The sequence below is a fragment of the Oryzias latipes genome, chromosome 20 (genome assembly GCF_053564925.1).
Source record: "Oryzias latipes strain Hd-rR chromosome 20, Olatipes_Hd-rR_3.1".
NCBI lineage: Eukaryota > Metazoa > Chordata > Actinopteri > Beloniformes > Adrianichthyidae > Oryzias > Oryzias latipes.
Genome location: NC_136256.1, coordinates 22,332,881 through 22,350,191, shown reverse-complemented (window position 1 = coordinate 22,350,191; position 17,311 = coordinate 22,332,881). Strand labels below are relative to the sequence as shown.

General features: G+C 39.5%; 2 protein-coding genes across 9 annotated transcripts in view; both read right to left on the bottom strand.

Moving 5' to 3' along the window:
- The window catches only part of map3k22 (mitogen-activated protein kinase kinase kinase 22), a 39,691-nt gene extending 38,564 nt beyond the window's left edge, over positions 1-1,127 (bottom strand). The window contains exons 1-2 of one of the 2 annotated variants that reach the window (XM_078938764.1): positions 752-1,061; positions 510-629 (exon numbers count right to left, since the gene is read on the bottom strand). The gene's annotated coding sequence lies outside the window, so the exon portion shown is untranslated. Of the gene's footprint in view, positions 1-509; positions 630-751 lie in introns of both variants that reach the window. The other variant, XM_004081282.5, reaches the window with a different exon arrangement.
- Positions 1,128-4,678: 3,551 nt separating this feature from the next.
- dlec1 (DLEC1 cilia and flagella associated protein) lies at positions 4,679-17,105 on the bottom strand. 7 transcript variants are annotated; one of them, XM_078938759.1, is made up of 39 exons: positions 17,018-17,105; positions 16,821-16,941; positions 16,587-16,733; positions 16,337-16,493; positions 15,371-15,478; positions 15,106-15,284; positions 14,365-14,585; positions 13,860-13,944; positions 13,672-13,759; positions 13,320-13,493; positions 12,815-12,951; positions 12,598-12,690; positions 12,364-12,454; positions 12,117-12,273; positions 11,302-11,494; positions 11,151-11,227; positions 10,892-11,036; positions 10,713-10,809; positions 10,477-10,607; positions 10,243-10,401; positions 10,022-10,152; positions 9,763-9,913; positions 9,509-9,625; positions 8,778-8,899; positions 8,509-8,688; positions 8,373-8,440; positions 8,140-8,291; positions 7,925-8,040; positions 7,769-7,839; positions 7,465-7,661; positions 7,253-7,402; positions 7,044-7,166; positions 6,871-6,965; positions 6,626-6,713; positions 6,331-6,525; positions 6,095-6,256; positions 5,873-6,023; positions 5,000-5,114; positions 4,679-4,928 (listed from the first exon to the last, which is right to left on the bottom strand). In XM_078938759.1, exons 2-39 carry the CDS (start codon positions 16,872-16,874, stop codon positions 4,790-4,792), a joined length of 5,016 nt encoding a protein of 1,671 aa, XP_078794885.1. In that variant the 5' UTR covers positions 16,875-16,941; positions 17,018-17,105; the 3' UTR covers positions 4,679-4,789. The 7 variants fall into 7 exon arrangements, 5 of the variants coding, with proteins under 5 accessions (XP_078794885.1, XP_078794888.1, XP_078794887.1 ...); XM_078938762.1 differs by having other exon boundaries at positions 6,331-6,495; XM_078938761.1 differs by having other exon boundaries at positions 7,253-7,396.
- Between the last annotated feature and the right edge of the window lie 206 nt (positions 17,106-17,311).

Here is a 17,311-nt window from a genome sequence, read left to right as displayed (position 1 = left end):
ATAACCATAAAACCACTTATATTATAGCACAGCATAGATTAACACAAACTTTTCTGCTTTCTTTGAATCTATAGATTAAAAAAAAGAACTGTAAGAATTATAGAAAGTTTGCTTTCTTTTCCCCCCCTTACTATGATAAAAACCAAACAGACATGATCCTCATTCCTGTTATCAGCTCAGTCTTTGTTCGGCCCAGGAACACTTTCCACTCGACTCTGTGGGAGTTTCTGAGCCTGAAAGCTCAACACGCTCATGCACCAGCTGACTCCTCTATGTTCCCACATTCACTTCTTCAAATGATCATGTGTGGAACACATCTGTGGACACGTCCTTCACATGTTTCAGCGCCTCGTGACACGAAAAGACCTAAACAATCAGGGTGGTGACATTTCAAATCACTTTGCATGGTCAGTTCTACAGATCTCTTCTGGGTTTTATTATGAAAAGCATGTGAAAAAACACATCACTTGATTGATTTCTCAGAGAGGATTCCCAGCATATTTTTTCACCTCTTGACTGAAGCAGAACAGAAATGTTGATTTCTGGCTTGTCCACTTTCTACTTCACCATGGAAACAGTTGCAGTAAAATCTGGAAGCTGTCCAAGTAAGTTTCCAGCCTCAAGAAGGCCTGGGCAACAACAAGGCTGCTGTCAAAACACACTTTTCTGACTAATTAAATAAAGGAGGAAATGAAGTCAAATGTGAGTGACATCATCAATAATCTGACTGCAGGGCAGAGGAGAGCCTTACCTTGGTGTCTCACTGAGTCCATATTCCTCCAAGATCTGACAAGTTCAGGTGGATTGTGGCTTTAATTTACAGCAGATGAGCGGTGGAAAAATCTCAGAACAACATGCAGAGCAAATCCTTCCAAAAAAGAGTGAGTTGCAATCCGGAAACTGCGCTCAGGAAACATGAAGACGCTGGACTTTGGCGGAGGGAGGGTCCCTGCTGTTAAAGCTGCATATTCCGCGGCTGGAGGTCGAGAAAAAAACAAAAACAAAATCAAGGCGATGAGGAGCGGAGGAAAGTTTGTCCAGCCCACGCTGCGCTCCGTCTCAACACACTGAGGAACCGAGGAGGTGAGTTGTCCTCGGAGCTGCGCCTCTGACGTCACAGGCAACGTGAGCTTCAGGAAGTGATGACGCGAAACCTAGGCAGCGAGGGTCGAACTGCGGGAAATGCTGCCCTCTTGTGGACATATAAGGAACATACAGGTGACAAAACGGGGGGTTTTGTGACAAATTGTAAATCTTATTGGAATTATACACTTAAACATCAACAAGTCAATATTTCTTTAAGAGTTTGCATGTATTTTAATACTTCTTTGGATTTTTTTTGTTTCGTATTATTTATTTATTTCATTGTCTTGGTTATGACTTTTGGCAATCTTGTAGCGTACAAGAAACACTTTTCTATATTGATTAAAAGACTAAATGTTTTGTAATTGTATTTTTTAGAGAAATGTCTATTTATTTATTCACTTAATAAAACCTTTCAGAAGCTTTTTTTAGCCATTTTGAATTGAACTTTATTGGTTTTACAGAGAAGAAAGTCACCCATCATGGCAGTTTAAAAGAAAACAACAATGCAAACTCACAGAACACCAAATAGTCACAAAAAACTGTAAATAAACAAATAGATAAATAAAAGACTATTTTTTGATGACCTGGTCATACAGATGAGTTGTAAAGTCTGATGGCGGTGGGAATAAAATGCAGGGGAAAGATTCCTAACTAAATAAATAGGATAAATAAATGATGCCTCATGTATCTTATATATTTTTAAACATAACAGGATTGATAATACAGATGATAAAATTAGATATATTTTTTTAATTGTGTTTTTTCACCCTTTCAGAATAAAAAAACAAACATTTTAGAAAATAATAGAATAAAACTTGATTGATCCCAGAAAGTGAAAATTACCAAGGAATTGGACCTTTTTCCCCCCCCAAAAAATTTTGTTTTACACTTTCTGTGACAAACCCCAAATGTCAGTCTGAATTTTACACAACCAGCACTGACAGGTATTCCAAGAGCACTTGAGTAAATATTTATTTTTGATATTTATTTATCTTTATCAAGAATTTTTTAAATACTATTTTTTTCTTTTGTTTGAGCATACAATTCAAAAACAAATTAAAACGAATAACCCTATAAATATCATCAACCACACATGAACTAGAGTCTTGGTGTTTGGGGTCGCGGGGTTGCTGGAGCTAACCCAGCTGCTGTTGGGCAAAGGCAGGGTACAGCCTGAACAGCCAGTCTCATAAACATATAATTTGATGTTTGTCTGCTCATTTCAATGAACACCAATGTTTTTTGTTTCACAAGGATAAGGTCAGAATTCAGGATCAAGGTCGCTCCATATTTAGTTTTAATAAGCGACCACAGTTCCAACTGATTTATCTCAAATGTTTGAGATAAAATCAAAGATTTAAGGTGGTATTTTTTGCCCCTTATTTTTCTGCAGTAACTAGTGGGAAACCACTGTAGGTAAAACACTGAAAACATGATGGTATTGCCACTTCTTGTGCATTATTCTGTTCTGTTTCTATGTTGGCTGACCTCAATGACAACTGTCATTGTTTTAAAATTAAAAAACATTTTTTTTGGTATTCATTCTAAGAAGCTGCAACCTCCACTTCCTGACTCTCTTACAAATGACGACGTGACCAGTGAAGCGCTCAAAAACAAGTCCCTTTAAGTCCGATTACAGACACTGTCAGTGTTGATCTCCCAGGCTCTAAACACGTCAGCAGGTCATTCCTGCTGGGTGGCTTTCTTGTGGGTTTGCCTCGTCAAGAGTGAGAGTATCGGCTTGCAGGTGATGTTTACGCAACAGGTAATGTAGTCTCGATGATGCAAGCTCAAATGTGATGAAAGGTGACAGTCACTGGGGCTCATATTTGTTACGTTGACACAGATAAAAATGTTTTCACTGATTTTAACAACAAAAAAGCAGCCTAATCCTGAAGACGGAGATGTCCAGAAGCAGCTTTTTACCCCTTCACGAGTGTCCCAGCATTTCCATGCAGAGCTGTTTTGGTCAGAAATGCCTTTTTCTGTGTGAGACTGAGTGCAGTGAATAGCAATTGGATATTTGCATCTCTCTGAGGACTCTCTCAGTATTGCTTGCAGATGTCTGCACTGCTAAACTGTGCTGAGGATGAGAGCTTTGAGGTCTCTGGAGAAAAAGTCCAATCTCTTCTCCAGCTGATGTTTTGTTTTTACTTCATAAAGTCGATAGATTATCTAACACGTACCTGCAGAAATGTAAGATTTATTATTATTATTATGATCTAAGGTATTTAGGTGTTGGAGCAGCTTTTTTCTCTATATTACTGCACAAGTTATGAATATAAATACACGAGGACATACTGTTCCCTTCCTTATGTTTTAAAAAATATTGTTGACTTAAAAATCAATAAAGCTACAGCAAAAACATTCTCTTTTAAGGTCAAAAGCCTTTCTGGTACATTATTCCTAATGGAGAAACCCAGCTTAAGGCTTTTTTTTTTCTTCTTATCCAGCCTTTGTGTCTGTTTTCATTTTGCTTATTTTACTGCAGCAGACTTTGTAAAAATGTCACAGCAGCACAGTGTGTTTATCAAAGACTCGTGTGGTAAAACTGTTCAATGATAAACAGAGAATTACGCGAAGAAGGAAACCTTTTATCTGGAGGTCTAGTGAGTTTAAGCAGAATCCGGCCTGTCAAAAAAACATCCTTTATTTATTCTGCAATAAAATCAGAGGACTATTGAGGATTTAAAGATTTAAAAACCTCAGCATTAGACTGTTTTGACACCAGACAAGTTATTAAATGCACAATAGTGTTTGTGTACATCATAATCTGACTCTTGATGCTTTTATCTGTTTTGATTTATGAGTCAGCAGTCTGCAGTAAGGGATCATTGCCTGATGTTGTTGCTCTGTGTTTCTTTCTTTATTTTTTTAATTCAATCAGATAAGTAACTCTACTCTGCTTGTAGTCTTGGCTTTACTCTCTTTTAGAGCTTTTAAAATATTAGGCTATTTTGTGCCCAATGATCGTTTTAAACTGACCATAAAATCAACTTTCAGAATTTTTTCATCAAAAATATTGTTCAAATCTTTATTAGACAAGCAAAAGTCGACATTGTTTCCAATTGTATTCAGCTTTTAAAAGCTGTTTTCAAAAGTTGCTGTCCATTGAAGCACATTGTGCGCACATTTAAAAAACGTATTTTCTTTTATAAACATTGCTCATTTTATGCCTTTTAGTCAAAAATCCACAATGATATTATAATCTTTCACTTTTTACATTTTAACTTTGCATCTTTACAAGACATCTTTATTGTTTTAGAACCTTGTTCGTTTGATTTTACCTCTACTATTAACTTTATTGAATGATTGGTCACTTTAGCAGTGATCAGTTTCAGACGTCAGCTTTCAACAAATGGCTATTTGCAAAAAGAAAAGAATATTTTTAAAAGAACATTTTTTTTTTTACTCTCAAAATTCTCCAAGAAGATTGCTTTAAGATAAGATTAGTTGTCAGACAGTAAAGAAATCTGTCAACTTTCAGCAAATTTTTAAACTCAATTTAAAACCTTAAAGATTTTGTTTGAAAAGTTTGAAGAATTCTGTGTTTTGGACCCACATTCCCATCTTCACTGAATTCTGAGGCAAATTTCTTTAACATACTGTTTTATTTATCAAATCCTTATATTAGTTTGACTCACAAACAAACTTCTATCTGCTGTAAGTCTGAAACATTTCAAAAAGGTTTTAGATTCCCAAACTAAATGCTAACAGGAGATAACTCTGACACACATCTCGACATCTCGTCAAACGTTCCCGTTCCTTGGAGCTCCAGAGTGAGAGGAGTTTTGACCAGAGGCGCCTGAATCAGCACCACAGCCCTGAACTCCCTGTCCTCACTGAAACACACGACATTCCCGCCCGTGAGTCTGACGTCCTTACTGTTATCTTTCTATTTTGGTTTGTTTACCTGGGAGTGAAGCTGATCTGAAGATGCTGTTTGACGCTGCAGGTCCCATGGGGCTCCTTCGGCCGGAGCAGCCCAAAGTTTGGTGTAACTTTAAAAACGTGAGATTCCCGACTATCTGCCTGTAGAAACAGGAACAGACTCACTTCAGGATCACTGCACAAACTGAGTCTTAAACAAACTAGAAGGAGCTGAATTTCCAGAAGAAAATGCAAGGGTAAAAATTGGCAAAAACAAAAAAATAAAATAAAGAAATGATCAAAGTTGACCATTAATAAAGTGAAAACAGCACAATAACAAAAAAGATGTTTTTGTGAAAAATGCTGGGTCTCGAACCAGCGAGCTTCTGCTACAAGGATTCTCCATGTATTTCAATGGAGGCAAAACTCCTGGAAAGGTTCAAGGATTTGAAGGACCAAAAGTCATAGCTGAAAGGAATGAGCTGAATGAACTGAACATTTGAATAGTTGAATGGTTAAAATAGCGGAAAAATTGTAGTAGGAGTTAAGCGGCAAAAAATGGCAGAAAATACTTTAAAAAAGAAAGAAAGAGAATTAGAAAAACAATGGAATAAAGACAAGAAAAATAGTCTTATTCTCTGTCTTGCAAGAAAAATAATCTCATCAGGAAAGATTTTCAAAAGCAAAATTGTCTTAGTTTGAGAAAATGTGTAACAGTGACTAAAATTTCTTTCTTGTTTTTTCTTACCCCATTGGCCTTTTTTCTTGCCTACTGTTATTTAAAAGAAAATTAGCCAGGATTTTTGACTTATTTCTAAGGGATCTGTTTTTGTAGTGAAGGTGAGAAATATAAATTTAGTAAATAACCAAAAGAAAGCCTTCTCTGATGGTTATGTGTCAACGGATGAGTGGTTACTTGCAGTTGATTTCCAGTAGGTGTGGGATCCTCTGCAAGAAAGAGTTATTTCTCTGCTTTTTGTTTGCCCAACGTAACAAACTCCAAAGCTGAGACGGTCAGTGGAGAGGCTCAGCGTGGACAGGAGTAAATGAGCACAGAGAGGCACAATCTGCAGAGAAAGAAGATCCATTTGCTCACAGAGAAACACAAATCAGAGTAAATTGCCTTGATGTCTCTAACCTGCAGAGAGTTGTTGCTATAGTGAATCAGGAGGTTTTGCTCAAACTTCAATTTCTTCAGACCCTTTTCAGTGTTGACCAGTGTCACCCCTGGTGGGACTTTCTCTTCTGTCTGGTCTGCTGTGTCCACAAGATGCATGGTAGGGTGAAAAGCCACTTTCACCTGTAGCGTTCGTGAGGAGAGGCGTGATTTTTGCACCTAAATCATCTAAATTTGCCTCCCTCACATCTTTTCACCTGCATGGTGTCCCTTGGCTGAAGCACCAGAGCCTGTCTGCTCCCTGCAGAAGGGCGGCTGGAGGTGCTGAACACTTTCTGCTTAGCCTTTAACACTGAAAATGGAGGCTGAGTCTCCATTCTGAAGTGCAAAGCCACCTCTGAAGTATTCCTCAGCTGAAATGTCTGTGAAACGTCAAATTCGCAAACCACCAGCTAGGGGAACGAAACAACAAACGCCCCGCTGATTTCTCCAAATGTTATGCACAATTTGAAACAGTTATTCATGCACCGGTGATAACTGCCGTCAACCCACCTCCTTGTGTGAATCCACTTTCAGTAAATCACCAGCAGAGGCCTTAAACTCCAGCGCCTCGCCCACCTCCTCCATTTGCACTAACAGCCTGCATCAGCAGGAATCCAGGGGAAGAAAAGCGGCTCAATCAGACCACCTCTGTGCCCGCTCGCCTAACCTCAGCTCATTTTAATTTAGGAAACATAAATTGAGTTGGATGCACGGTGGGTCTGGGAGACATAAATAGTATGAATGTAATTGCTTACGCTGCAGGCTTCACGGCTGCTTGTAGATCCACTCTGACAGGCTGTAATTCCAAACCCTGTGCCCTTCTGACTTTACCTGGAACACACGCAGCCATCTGTAAAACACACAGTATCCCAAAATCATTTAACTTAATTTTTTTCTTTTCTGGGTCCAAATATTAAAGAATGTGCACCTCAAAGTCGAGGCTCATGAAACCCAGAGCGAGGCCCGAACATCTGCTCTCGGAAACACACTCAGACGGAGTCAAGGGCGTGAAAGAAACGTGGATGGTCGCTCCACTCTTCGCTGGAATCACCTTGATATTTAAACAGAAATGAAAACTGTTCGTAACCAGAGGAACAGTGTTCAAACTTTAAAATGAGTATGGCTAAAATCTCTAACTATTTGTTGTGGATTGATGCAGAAGGGATAATCGGAGAGTTTCCCCACGTGAGGCCGGATGTGGACGGAGACAAGTTTTTTCTTTGCATGAGATGTTAAAGCACAACCTTCCTCTCCTTCTGCATCTCCTTGGTCCTCCTCTCCCTGAAACTAATAGAGTTTGGTTTGAGGAAGGGTTGGCATAAAACGTGCAGGTTCCTCCCTGAATGCACCTGTGCAGCAGTGCTGCAGGAAGTTCCATCAGATCCAAGTGTGGGGGTCTTCTCCCCCCGTATCTCAGAAAGCCTCCTCATCTTTTCACTGCCGTCAGCATCTTTGGGAGGAAACGGCTCTCCAAATGCCAGCACCACATCCAGCAGTTTGCTGTCGTCCTTCTCGATGTTGTAGGTCTCCCAGTCCATGCGGATGTCTGTCGTACAGAAAACAGCAGCTCCTCTGAACTTTCTTTAATTCAGAAAGATGCCAAACAGCAGAAATGTTCAAGTCAAACAAACAGCTTCCAGTTAAAAGACTCGCCAAATGTGGAGGGGTTGTTAATGCGTAGAGGATGAGAAACGGTGTCACCTCCGGGTATGCAGGTGCCAAAACTAACAACACAAGCAGGATAATCTAGTTAAAGTACACAACATTATAACTAACATGTAAAAAAGAGACATGCTGAGTGCAACAGACCGTATGATTGGCCCCTGGAACTGGTTATCTGTTCTTGGACCAGTCATCTGGAAGTAGAGCGGGCAGCCTCTGACAGCCATCCGCAGTGGAATAATCACTGCTTCCAGATCGCCAACCTTCCGTGGGAAAGCAAACGCCATTTCCATTTATTCCATGAAATAATGAATAATAAAACATAATCCTGGAGAAGCTCTCAGATCACATTAAAAACACACTTTGCATATGAGGTTGTCGCTGTATTCCCCCCACATGTCGGTGACGGCGGTCACAGCCACAGTTTGCGTTTCAAATGGCCCCAGCAGCCCCGAGTCTGGAACCACACGGAACGCTGCGCCTCTCCCATCAGCAAGGAGCTGACTGACAAACTCTGATGAGAAAAACAATCAAAACAAGTCAAACCACAGATGCTTTCTGCTTTTTTGAACAAATACAAAGATTTGAAGCTCACCTTCCTGCGTTTTAGCTTCTAACTTCTCTGCTTTTATAGTTTGGAGCTTGGTCCTGACTTTTGGGCATCTGTGAGTAAGATACAACCATGTCTGTTTGTGACGGTAAAGGTATTCTGTGACTGACAGCACCCTTACCCTTGTTCTGGTTCTGGTTTTAAAACCTTGCAGGTGAAGTATTCAACCTCTATGGCAAAAGGAGCTGCGATTGCAGTTTGATTGGTGATCAGCAGCTGTCTGGTGACAGGGTTCTTCAAAATGACATCATCTCCAAAGTCAAGCTCCACTGGTGAAGTGCAACGACCATTCAGCGGGAAACTGCAAAGTATGGAAAACACAAGGACTGAATATTTTATCGCCTGGCTTGCGCTCTGCGCGGTTTTCAAATGCAAAACCGGGTTTGTTACCCGTCACTGGGCAGCGAATAGGACACACTGAGTTTCTTGGGTTTAGAAGCAGCAATTCCAAGAATCAGAGGCAAGTTCATACCCTCCACCTCACAGAGCGCAGCCACTTCAGTTAGCTCCAGCTAAGAACATAAAAACACTAAGTCAATAAAACATGTTCTCTGAGAGCAAAAAGAAACCAGCATTTTAGCAACATTGTGTACTTGATTGAACACACACCTGTGCTCAAAGTCCAATCATCTTTTGATCAACTCTAAAAGCATTCCCAGTGGTAATTATGGTTATGCCGCTCTGTCGTTTCTTCAGAGCGGCAGTAGTTCAGTAGAAATTCGCCTCTGCGTTGTCCTCCCTTCTTACCCTCCCTGTTGCTGAGAGCTCTCTGTTTTCACACGTTCTCCCGCTAGCTTACAGTCCCTCACACCCCCAACCTAACATTACCGGTACAACAAAAATGATGAGCAATATCAGAGCTATCCAGCTGCACGGTTTTGAGCCAGATGTCCGCTCAGATAAAGAAAACAAAGACGTCTACAAGTGGATGCATCAGAATGGAGCAGAGCACGGAGCTTCTGGCTCGCCCAGTGTGGTTCATACGTCATAACTTCACTCTTTTTCGAACAGCAATCATTTCTATTCAGAAATAGAAATTTGTGCTTAATTGTCTTAAGATGTGTCCCCTATCATGCCACAAGAAAATGTTCCGCTTTCCAGGTCTTCAAAGTGGGACTTACATCAGCGTGAGAGGTGAACTCTACTGTCACCTCCAGGCTTTCATTTGGTCCAAGGACACCGGAAGAAGGAAAAAAACTGGCGCTACAAAATGAGCACTGTTTACCATGGAGCTGACTCTGCAGGGGGAAAAACACACACACAGGGATGCATGAGTCATCCCCCTAACAATATGAACAGATAAGATGCAGATTAGAGTCTTTCTGCTGGATGTGTTGTCACCGCTCAGTGAGTTCTTTGAAGCAGAGGAGCATACCACCCAGCTGAACTTTGCTGGCAGCGCAGTCTGGTTGAAAAGCGTTACAGAGGCGGATTTTGGAACTCCAAGGTAAATTTCAGTAAAGGCGAGCTTGCAGTTAAGGAGACACACTTGAGGAGACTGCACATCTGCTTGAATCCAAACGTGGCTGTTAGGACATACAAGTTTGTGATGGGGAGCAGAATTTCTTTATTTAGCTGCTATTGACTTAACAGAAGAAAGTTTTGTAAGGATTTTGCTGCATGATTTTACTCACCATCCGCGTCCGTTCTCAACTTCTAGCTCCAGTTCTGCTTTAAACTGCTGGCAGAACTGTGGCGTGAAGATCACCTCTACACTGCAGGAACCCAGCGGTGGCAGCATTCCACTGCATGGCTTCACTGAGATCTAGGTTTAGACACAGATTACTAACAGAAATGAAAAAAGAAAAAGAAAACCTGCTTGTATCTGTCATGGGTTCCTTCTCTGAGTCCAAACCTGTGTGACTTGGCTCTCCTCCAGCTCAGCCTTCTCCATCAGTGTCCAGAAAGCTTCGAGCTGGGTGGTGTTTGTGAGTTCCAGGCTCCTGTGAGTCTGTTCTCCAAGCCTCACAAGCCCAAAGTCCACACTGGGAACACTCAGAGTCACCATGGGACCCTATTTAAGAATACATGTGTGAGAATATCAAAGGGACAAAGCACTGTTAGAAATGTATCACCAGTTAGCTCTTACTTTAAAAGAGACTTCTATTGGTAGAGTGATGGGTTGAAGGTGGTGCTCTATGTTGCAAATTAAGTTTGTCTTCAGCTTCTCCGGTTTCCTTCCAGACAAAATGAGGTCAAAATCAAAGCATTCGTTCTCCTCTGGACAAAAAAAAATGAAAGAAATAAGTTTAAATAAAAAAAAATAGATGAAAAGAGGAGGGAAATCCACTTTTTCATGTGAATAAATATTAAAGAGCAATGCACCTATTCTTCCAGTAGGGGGCTCTACAACCATCGTGTGGTAACTGCTCTTCAGCTTCTCCCATTGAAATAATATGAAGGTTTTACTATGATTCCACATCTGGAATATAAACAGAATTTTAAAGTAAGTAAAACTATTTATTCATATTTATTTTAGCCAAAAGGAAAAAAAAAAGTGTAACCTTAAACTGCCTGTGAGTGGTGGTGCAAACAAAAATCTCTCCTGGGATTATAATGGCATAGGGCTCCAGAAGGATCTGAAAGGGCTCTGTTGACCCCTTGACCTCTATTTCCATGGCAATGACAGTCTCCACGGGCTGAAAGATGCTGATGATCATGCAGGCACACCATGTCAGAAAATCTTTTGTGATTCATTCTTCTTTGCATGCAATGCCCTCTGGTTTTAGTCCTACTGACACACACAGATACAGAGAATCGTACTTGCTGTCTCTGGGTTCTGATGGGGGATCAGGAGCATCTCTCAGGACCAAGCGGCAGACACTATGGTAATCCTTTAGCTAAAAGCACATAAACAGTTTGACTGAAAAAAAGAGGATAGATCCTATTTTCTTCTCATTCATTCTTCCCTTGCCTCTTTTGGACAGAAGGTTAGCAAGAACTCTTGATCCTGATATGGAGGAAGTAGACCTGCCACAGGGCTGATCCGAAACGCATCATCTGTGGCTGGGTGAAAATGGATCTGAGAGGGTTCGGGGACTTCTCCTGGGGGTAGGGGATACAGATTGGGCTGCCTGATTTGCCACTGAAAAGGCAGGTCCAAGTGGCTTCAAAAGGAGAAAAAAGAACCAGGTTTGTGAAGAGGATTAAAAAAAAAAAGGAAGGAAGGATTTCTCTCTGTTTACTTCTGTAAAAGCAAAACTCACAGGAGTTTTATTTTGGAAAACTTTTTCTTTTTTTTTTTTTGCAGAAACAAGGTTTGCATTATAGTGATTTTATAAAATAAAAAAAAGGAAGTGTTGTCAACCTTCCAGCTGTATGCAAGTTAGTTTAACTGTCATTAAACCAAGCTACCTACTTCATTGTGTGTCTAGAGTTCCAGATGATTCCTTTAAAGATAGATAGATAGATAGATAGATAGATAGATAGATAGATAGATAGATAGATAGATAGATAGATAGATAGATAGATAGATAGATAGATAGATAGATAGATAGATAGATAGATAGATAGATAGATAGATAGATAGATAGATAGATAGATAGATAGATAGATAGATAGATAGATAGATAGATAGATAGATAGATAGATAGATAGATAGATAGATAGATAGATAGATAGATAGATAGATAGATAGATAGATAGATAGATAGATAGATAGATAGATAGATAGAAAGCTCAACGAAATAGAATTGTGGTGGTGTTTAAAACGAAACGTGTGAGGCTCACACATTGTTCCGGATGACGAGCCTTTTATGTTGCACAGAATGAGGGTTGCACACGTCAAATCTGACATAATGCTCTGCAGTGACGTCGTGAATTTCCCCAGCTTCAGGAGTTTCCTTCTCTTCTGATACGAGCTGCAGGGCAACCAGCTGGCCTTCACCTGGGAAACCCAATGCACGTCATTCCAATTTAAGGGAGATTCAAATGGAATTGGGACTTGATGGAATATCTTTTGGTGTCCAAATTTTACCTTCGATTGAAAAGTCTTTAACCTGACAGTTGTCGCAGACAAATGTGTAAGTCTGTCGGCTCTTCTGTGCAGTAGTTGGAGAGAAAACCACCTACAAACATGCAAAATATTCACTCAATAGAGCTAAATTGTAGTTCAAAACATATTTTTAGATAAGGTCTGAACACTTTGACTACTTCTTTACGACTTTGATTCTTTGTAAGAATAAAAAGTCTTATAGATTGACAAACTTACCTCTATAACAGTGGTGTCTCCGGGCTCCAGCTGAAACAGAGAGGGTCCCACTGCAAAGGGAGGCTGCTCAGAGAAGTACGTCCTTGACAGAGACTAACCACACAAAACCAAAGATTACATTTCAAAACTCAGAGTTTTCAAACAGATACAATTATTTTTGTTGATACCATTTGTTTTACCGCTTTTGGTTTTAAAAGGCAGCAAAGAGATGTTTTACCCTTAGGTTGGAGAAAGGCCACTGGCTTTTGGGAATGATGCAAAAAGTCCCGGAGCTCTGTCCAACATTTTGGCACAAGAACTCAACGTACTTCAGTCCTCCAACCAGACAATAACCACAGTCCAGAACCTTCGGCACTACGGAGGATTTTACAGAACCACAACTAATGAATCAATTGTAAAACCATTCAATTCCTCACATTGACAAAGCTGTTAAAGACCCCCTCTGATGAAAATTGAGCTTTTGGTGGCATTTTTCTGATGATGCAGGAAGTATGAAGAAAAGCTCATGGGAAATCAGCACAGTCTTACTCCCCTTCGAACACTCAGAGGCAAATTTCTAATGAACTATGGCTGCTCTGCAGAAAATGACTAGAAAATTACTGAGTTTTTTTTTTAATCTTACGGCTAAAAACTGCACAATAATAATTTAAAGATGACTGCGGACCCTTTTACAATAGATCAATAGATGACCGGGGCGGGACTTTAAGAGCAGCCATACTTACAGGTGAGTATAGGAGGAGGTCGTTGAGCTTCAATCGGCACAAGGAGCACCTGTTCAGCTTGGGTCTCGACCACTAGAAAATCCTTGTAGTCTTCAAGGGAGTCTGGAATGAAGCGCAGCGAGTATTTGCAGCTCATCCCGGGGGCAATGGTGCCCTCTTCACTGGGAAATCTCCCTGTTAAAACACATTTCATCTCTTATGAGTGTGGTTTACAATGCAGGTATTTGCTGCTGGTGAAAAGAGCACAGCTTCTTCTGTCGTCGTGTCACAGACTTTAGTCACTCTTTTAGTTTTCCACACCACACTGCATGCAGTGATGATGCTCAACGCCACGCAAGGTGAAAGAGCTCACCCAATCCAATGGAGAAGTGAGGGGAGTTGGGAGGCAAAACTCTGATGTGACGGCTTGAAGAAGTGACATTTCTTAGCTCCAGTGTGGTCTGTAACAAAAGAAGGAGCGTCACTGTGTCTATTCATGTGCAACAATTTTTCTATGCTTTATAAAGCTGGAATTGCTTGGAAGAAATCACAGAAACTAACCTCATAGATATGCCCCACTTTGTAGCCAGTAAAAGTCACCACTGATGGCTTTGCAATAAATATGGGAGGAGGATCACCTGACAAGCTGTCCCCGGTTTGTAATGGAAAAAAAAGCATGATAAGTCTTGCATAGCTAAAATAACAAGGCCTTTATTTAAAAAAAAAAAACCCGTTTGGTGCCTGTTTTACATTCCAGTGTTTCCTTGTCAGCTTTTTTAAGCATGGAGAGATGCAGAAACACAGCACCGTTTGTATACAATGAGTCACAGTCTGCTAATCAATGGATGAAAAAAAAAAATCATGGAAAAGTTGCAGTGAGTATCAAAGGGAATCCTGTTACTCATCTACTGGACTCAACCCATGGAAAGTTGTTTCCACTGAGGTAAAGGGCTTGCCCCCTTTCATGTAAAGTATATCCCAAACTGATGACCTACTGCATCAGCACCGGATAAATATTTACCATACAGTAAAAATGGAAGTCTTTACACACACGTCACTATAGTACCTTTGCTCTTCAGCGGTTTTACTCTGATGCTTTGTTTTTGATGGGCCCCTGCGCTGAATGAGAGACACGCCACCCTGCTCTGCTGTCGGTGAGAGGAAACGGGGATTGCGCAGGAAGTTTTGGCGATCCTTCAGCTTCTGAATTTCTCTCATCCCTTCTACTTGATCTGTTGCGCTCAGCTCATCCTTCCACTTTGGTCTTGGTTTGGTTTGGGCGACATTCTAAAACACAGGTTTTAATATAATTTTTGGCCTTATGACACGAAAGTACCAAAATCTTAATGTCATCATCATTCGGCATCCTGAGCTCCCAGCACCAATCAAGTCCAAGATATTTAGAAAGAATATTTGAAACAAAAGAAACCTCCTAAATCACAGCATAATTTGGAAATTTGTAAAAAAAAAAATCATTATTTAAATAGAAAATGTAAGTAGTACAGTACACAGGCTATGAAATAGATATAGGAAAAAAGTAAAATAAGGGGGGAAAAAACATTTTTAATAACTGTTCTGACTACATTTACATTTTCATTTGTTGACATAATGATATTCAATTTATTTTTTTTATAAAAAACTCTGTCTTTAGCTTTTTTTTATTTCTTCCTGTTGCTTAACTTGTACAATTGGATTTAATATAATAATAAAAAATGTTTTTAAACACTTCTATGCGTTGGCATATCATAAAAACAGAAAATGAGATTATTGTAGAGCTAAAAGCAGTTCTCTTTGAATTTTTTGTTACCTTCTTGAGGTCATTTTTCCCTCTTTGGCCATCTGAGTTGGAGTCCAAGGTCAGGCTGTGATCTAAAACACTCATTGCTAGCTTTGTCTTTTCTTTAGTGGGTGTAAAACCATAACCTCGAGGCTCTTTTTTCATAGACATGGTGTCCGAATTGGTAAGCTTAGCCACATTGTATTTATCTGAGAAGAAAAGAAATGGAACAAAGAAATGTTCAATCAATGAAACTCTGGTTTAATGAAATTAAGTCCTTAAAAGGGTCAAGTACCTGCAGCTCTGGCGGGTGGCTCTTGTGTTGGTAAGTAGTCTTGAGGAGAAATTAAGTCATTTGCTTTAAGAAGATTTTCATCCACACACCATGGAAAGGCAGACTTGACTGGAAATCACGCATAAGTATCAATTAAATAAAATGTTGAACTTCCTCTCATTTCCAGTAAAAAGCCTTTTTGTCTAAATCAGGGGTCTGCAACCTTTAATACAGTATAGGAGCCATTTGTAACAGTTTTTTAATTGACCAAAAACCCAGCAAAAGCTGCAAAATTCCACTTTACAATTTAGACAAATACACTTTATGTTTTTTTGGCCATTAAAGTATTAATTTACAACATCTGGCCTTTAAATATTTTTTTTAAAAAAAGGTAGTATTTTCTTATAATATAACAACTACAACTACTTTTGAGTTTTTATAGAAGCACATTCAAGTTTTTTTCAAAATAAAATACATACTATGTTAAATAAAATAAGGTTATGAGATAAGAATATGTGCATAAAGGTTAATCTAATAGTTAACCACTCTGAATAAACTTGTTTTTACTTGTCCTGTCCAACAGCTGGGCAAACAGATGACAGCTGAAGGCCTCTTGTGTTGGACATATTTTTACTTTAACAACAGGGGTTATGAATTTTCTGACAAACCAGAGGTATGTCTGAATAAACCCCTTTTGTAATCAAGGCCAAACTTTATTCTGAGTAACCCTTTTGCCATCATTTTGCTCGATTATCTGACATGACAAAAGTCTAAACAGAGATGACAAAACTTTATTAGGTAAAGCAATGTGACCATTACTACATAACAATTCTTTTTATTCATGACACTTTTCATCAAAGCTAAAGAGCCACAAGAGAGGAATAAAGGAGCCACAAATGGCTCCAGAGCCTAAGGTTGCAGCCCCATGTTCCATATTGATCAAACAATAATTTAGAATTAAATGGCAAAAATAAAAATAAATAAAACCTATGAAAAGGTCCTGGTACTCTGAAATGTCTCCAAGATTCTCTGTCATCCTCTCAAAGGCATGCTTTTCCTTGGCTGCAGCCTGAGCTCTGGCCTGGATCAAATGACTCTTCAGTTTTTCTGTTTCCTTCATGCTCTGGTTATATTCAAAGAAGGCCTGGGTTTGTGAACACAAACAGTGTGTGACTGAATCATCATAATAGGTTTAGTCCAAGCAGATGTGAACAATCAAGGGTCTAGGTCTCCAAACCTGCTGAAGCTCTTCAACATATCTGCAGTGAAAGCCGTCTCTTCCATTTTTTGTCTTGACCAGATTAGACAAAAGGTTCTCCCCGATAATTTCATTTGAATAAATGTCCGGAAAAACACTTTTTAAAACATGGAAATTGGAAATGTCCTGAAAGTCAAAAACAGTTTCTAAATTATAGCTTTAAATGATAGTTTGAAATGGTTGAAACGTGATATTTATCATGGTTGATTTTACCTGAGTTTTTCCAGAAGCAGGTCTGTGGGCACTCGTGGAAGGATCAACATACATCCTCCTCTTTTATTTTTTAGCTTAACAAAGAAACAAGAAGAAAATTCGTCGATTCAAGCTAGCTTACCTGTAAGTAAAACAAAAAGTGGTTAGATCAAATGTGCATTTAAACCCAAAGTCTGCGGAAAAAGTCAAAATAGAACCTTCAAAATGAATAAGTTTGTCACCAAGTTGTGTCAGAGACAGTTGACGTGTTGTCGTGCTGTTGCCTAGCAACGGGGATCACTTCCTACACAACCGGAAATCGGTTTCATTCGGGTAAATTGTTTCAAAATTGAAGACACGAAAATAAACATCGGAAATATTTTATGCCAAAAACAAGTATTCAAGAAATAAATAAATATGTTGAGCTCCCATTTGTTGTGATTATAATACAAACTATTTTGAATAATTATTTTTTAAACTCCTACTTAAAATCATACCTTAGTTATTTCTAT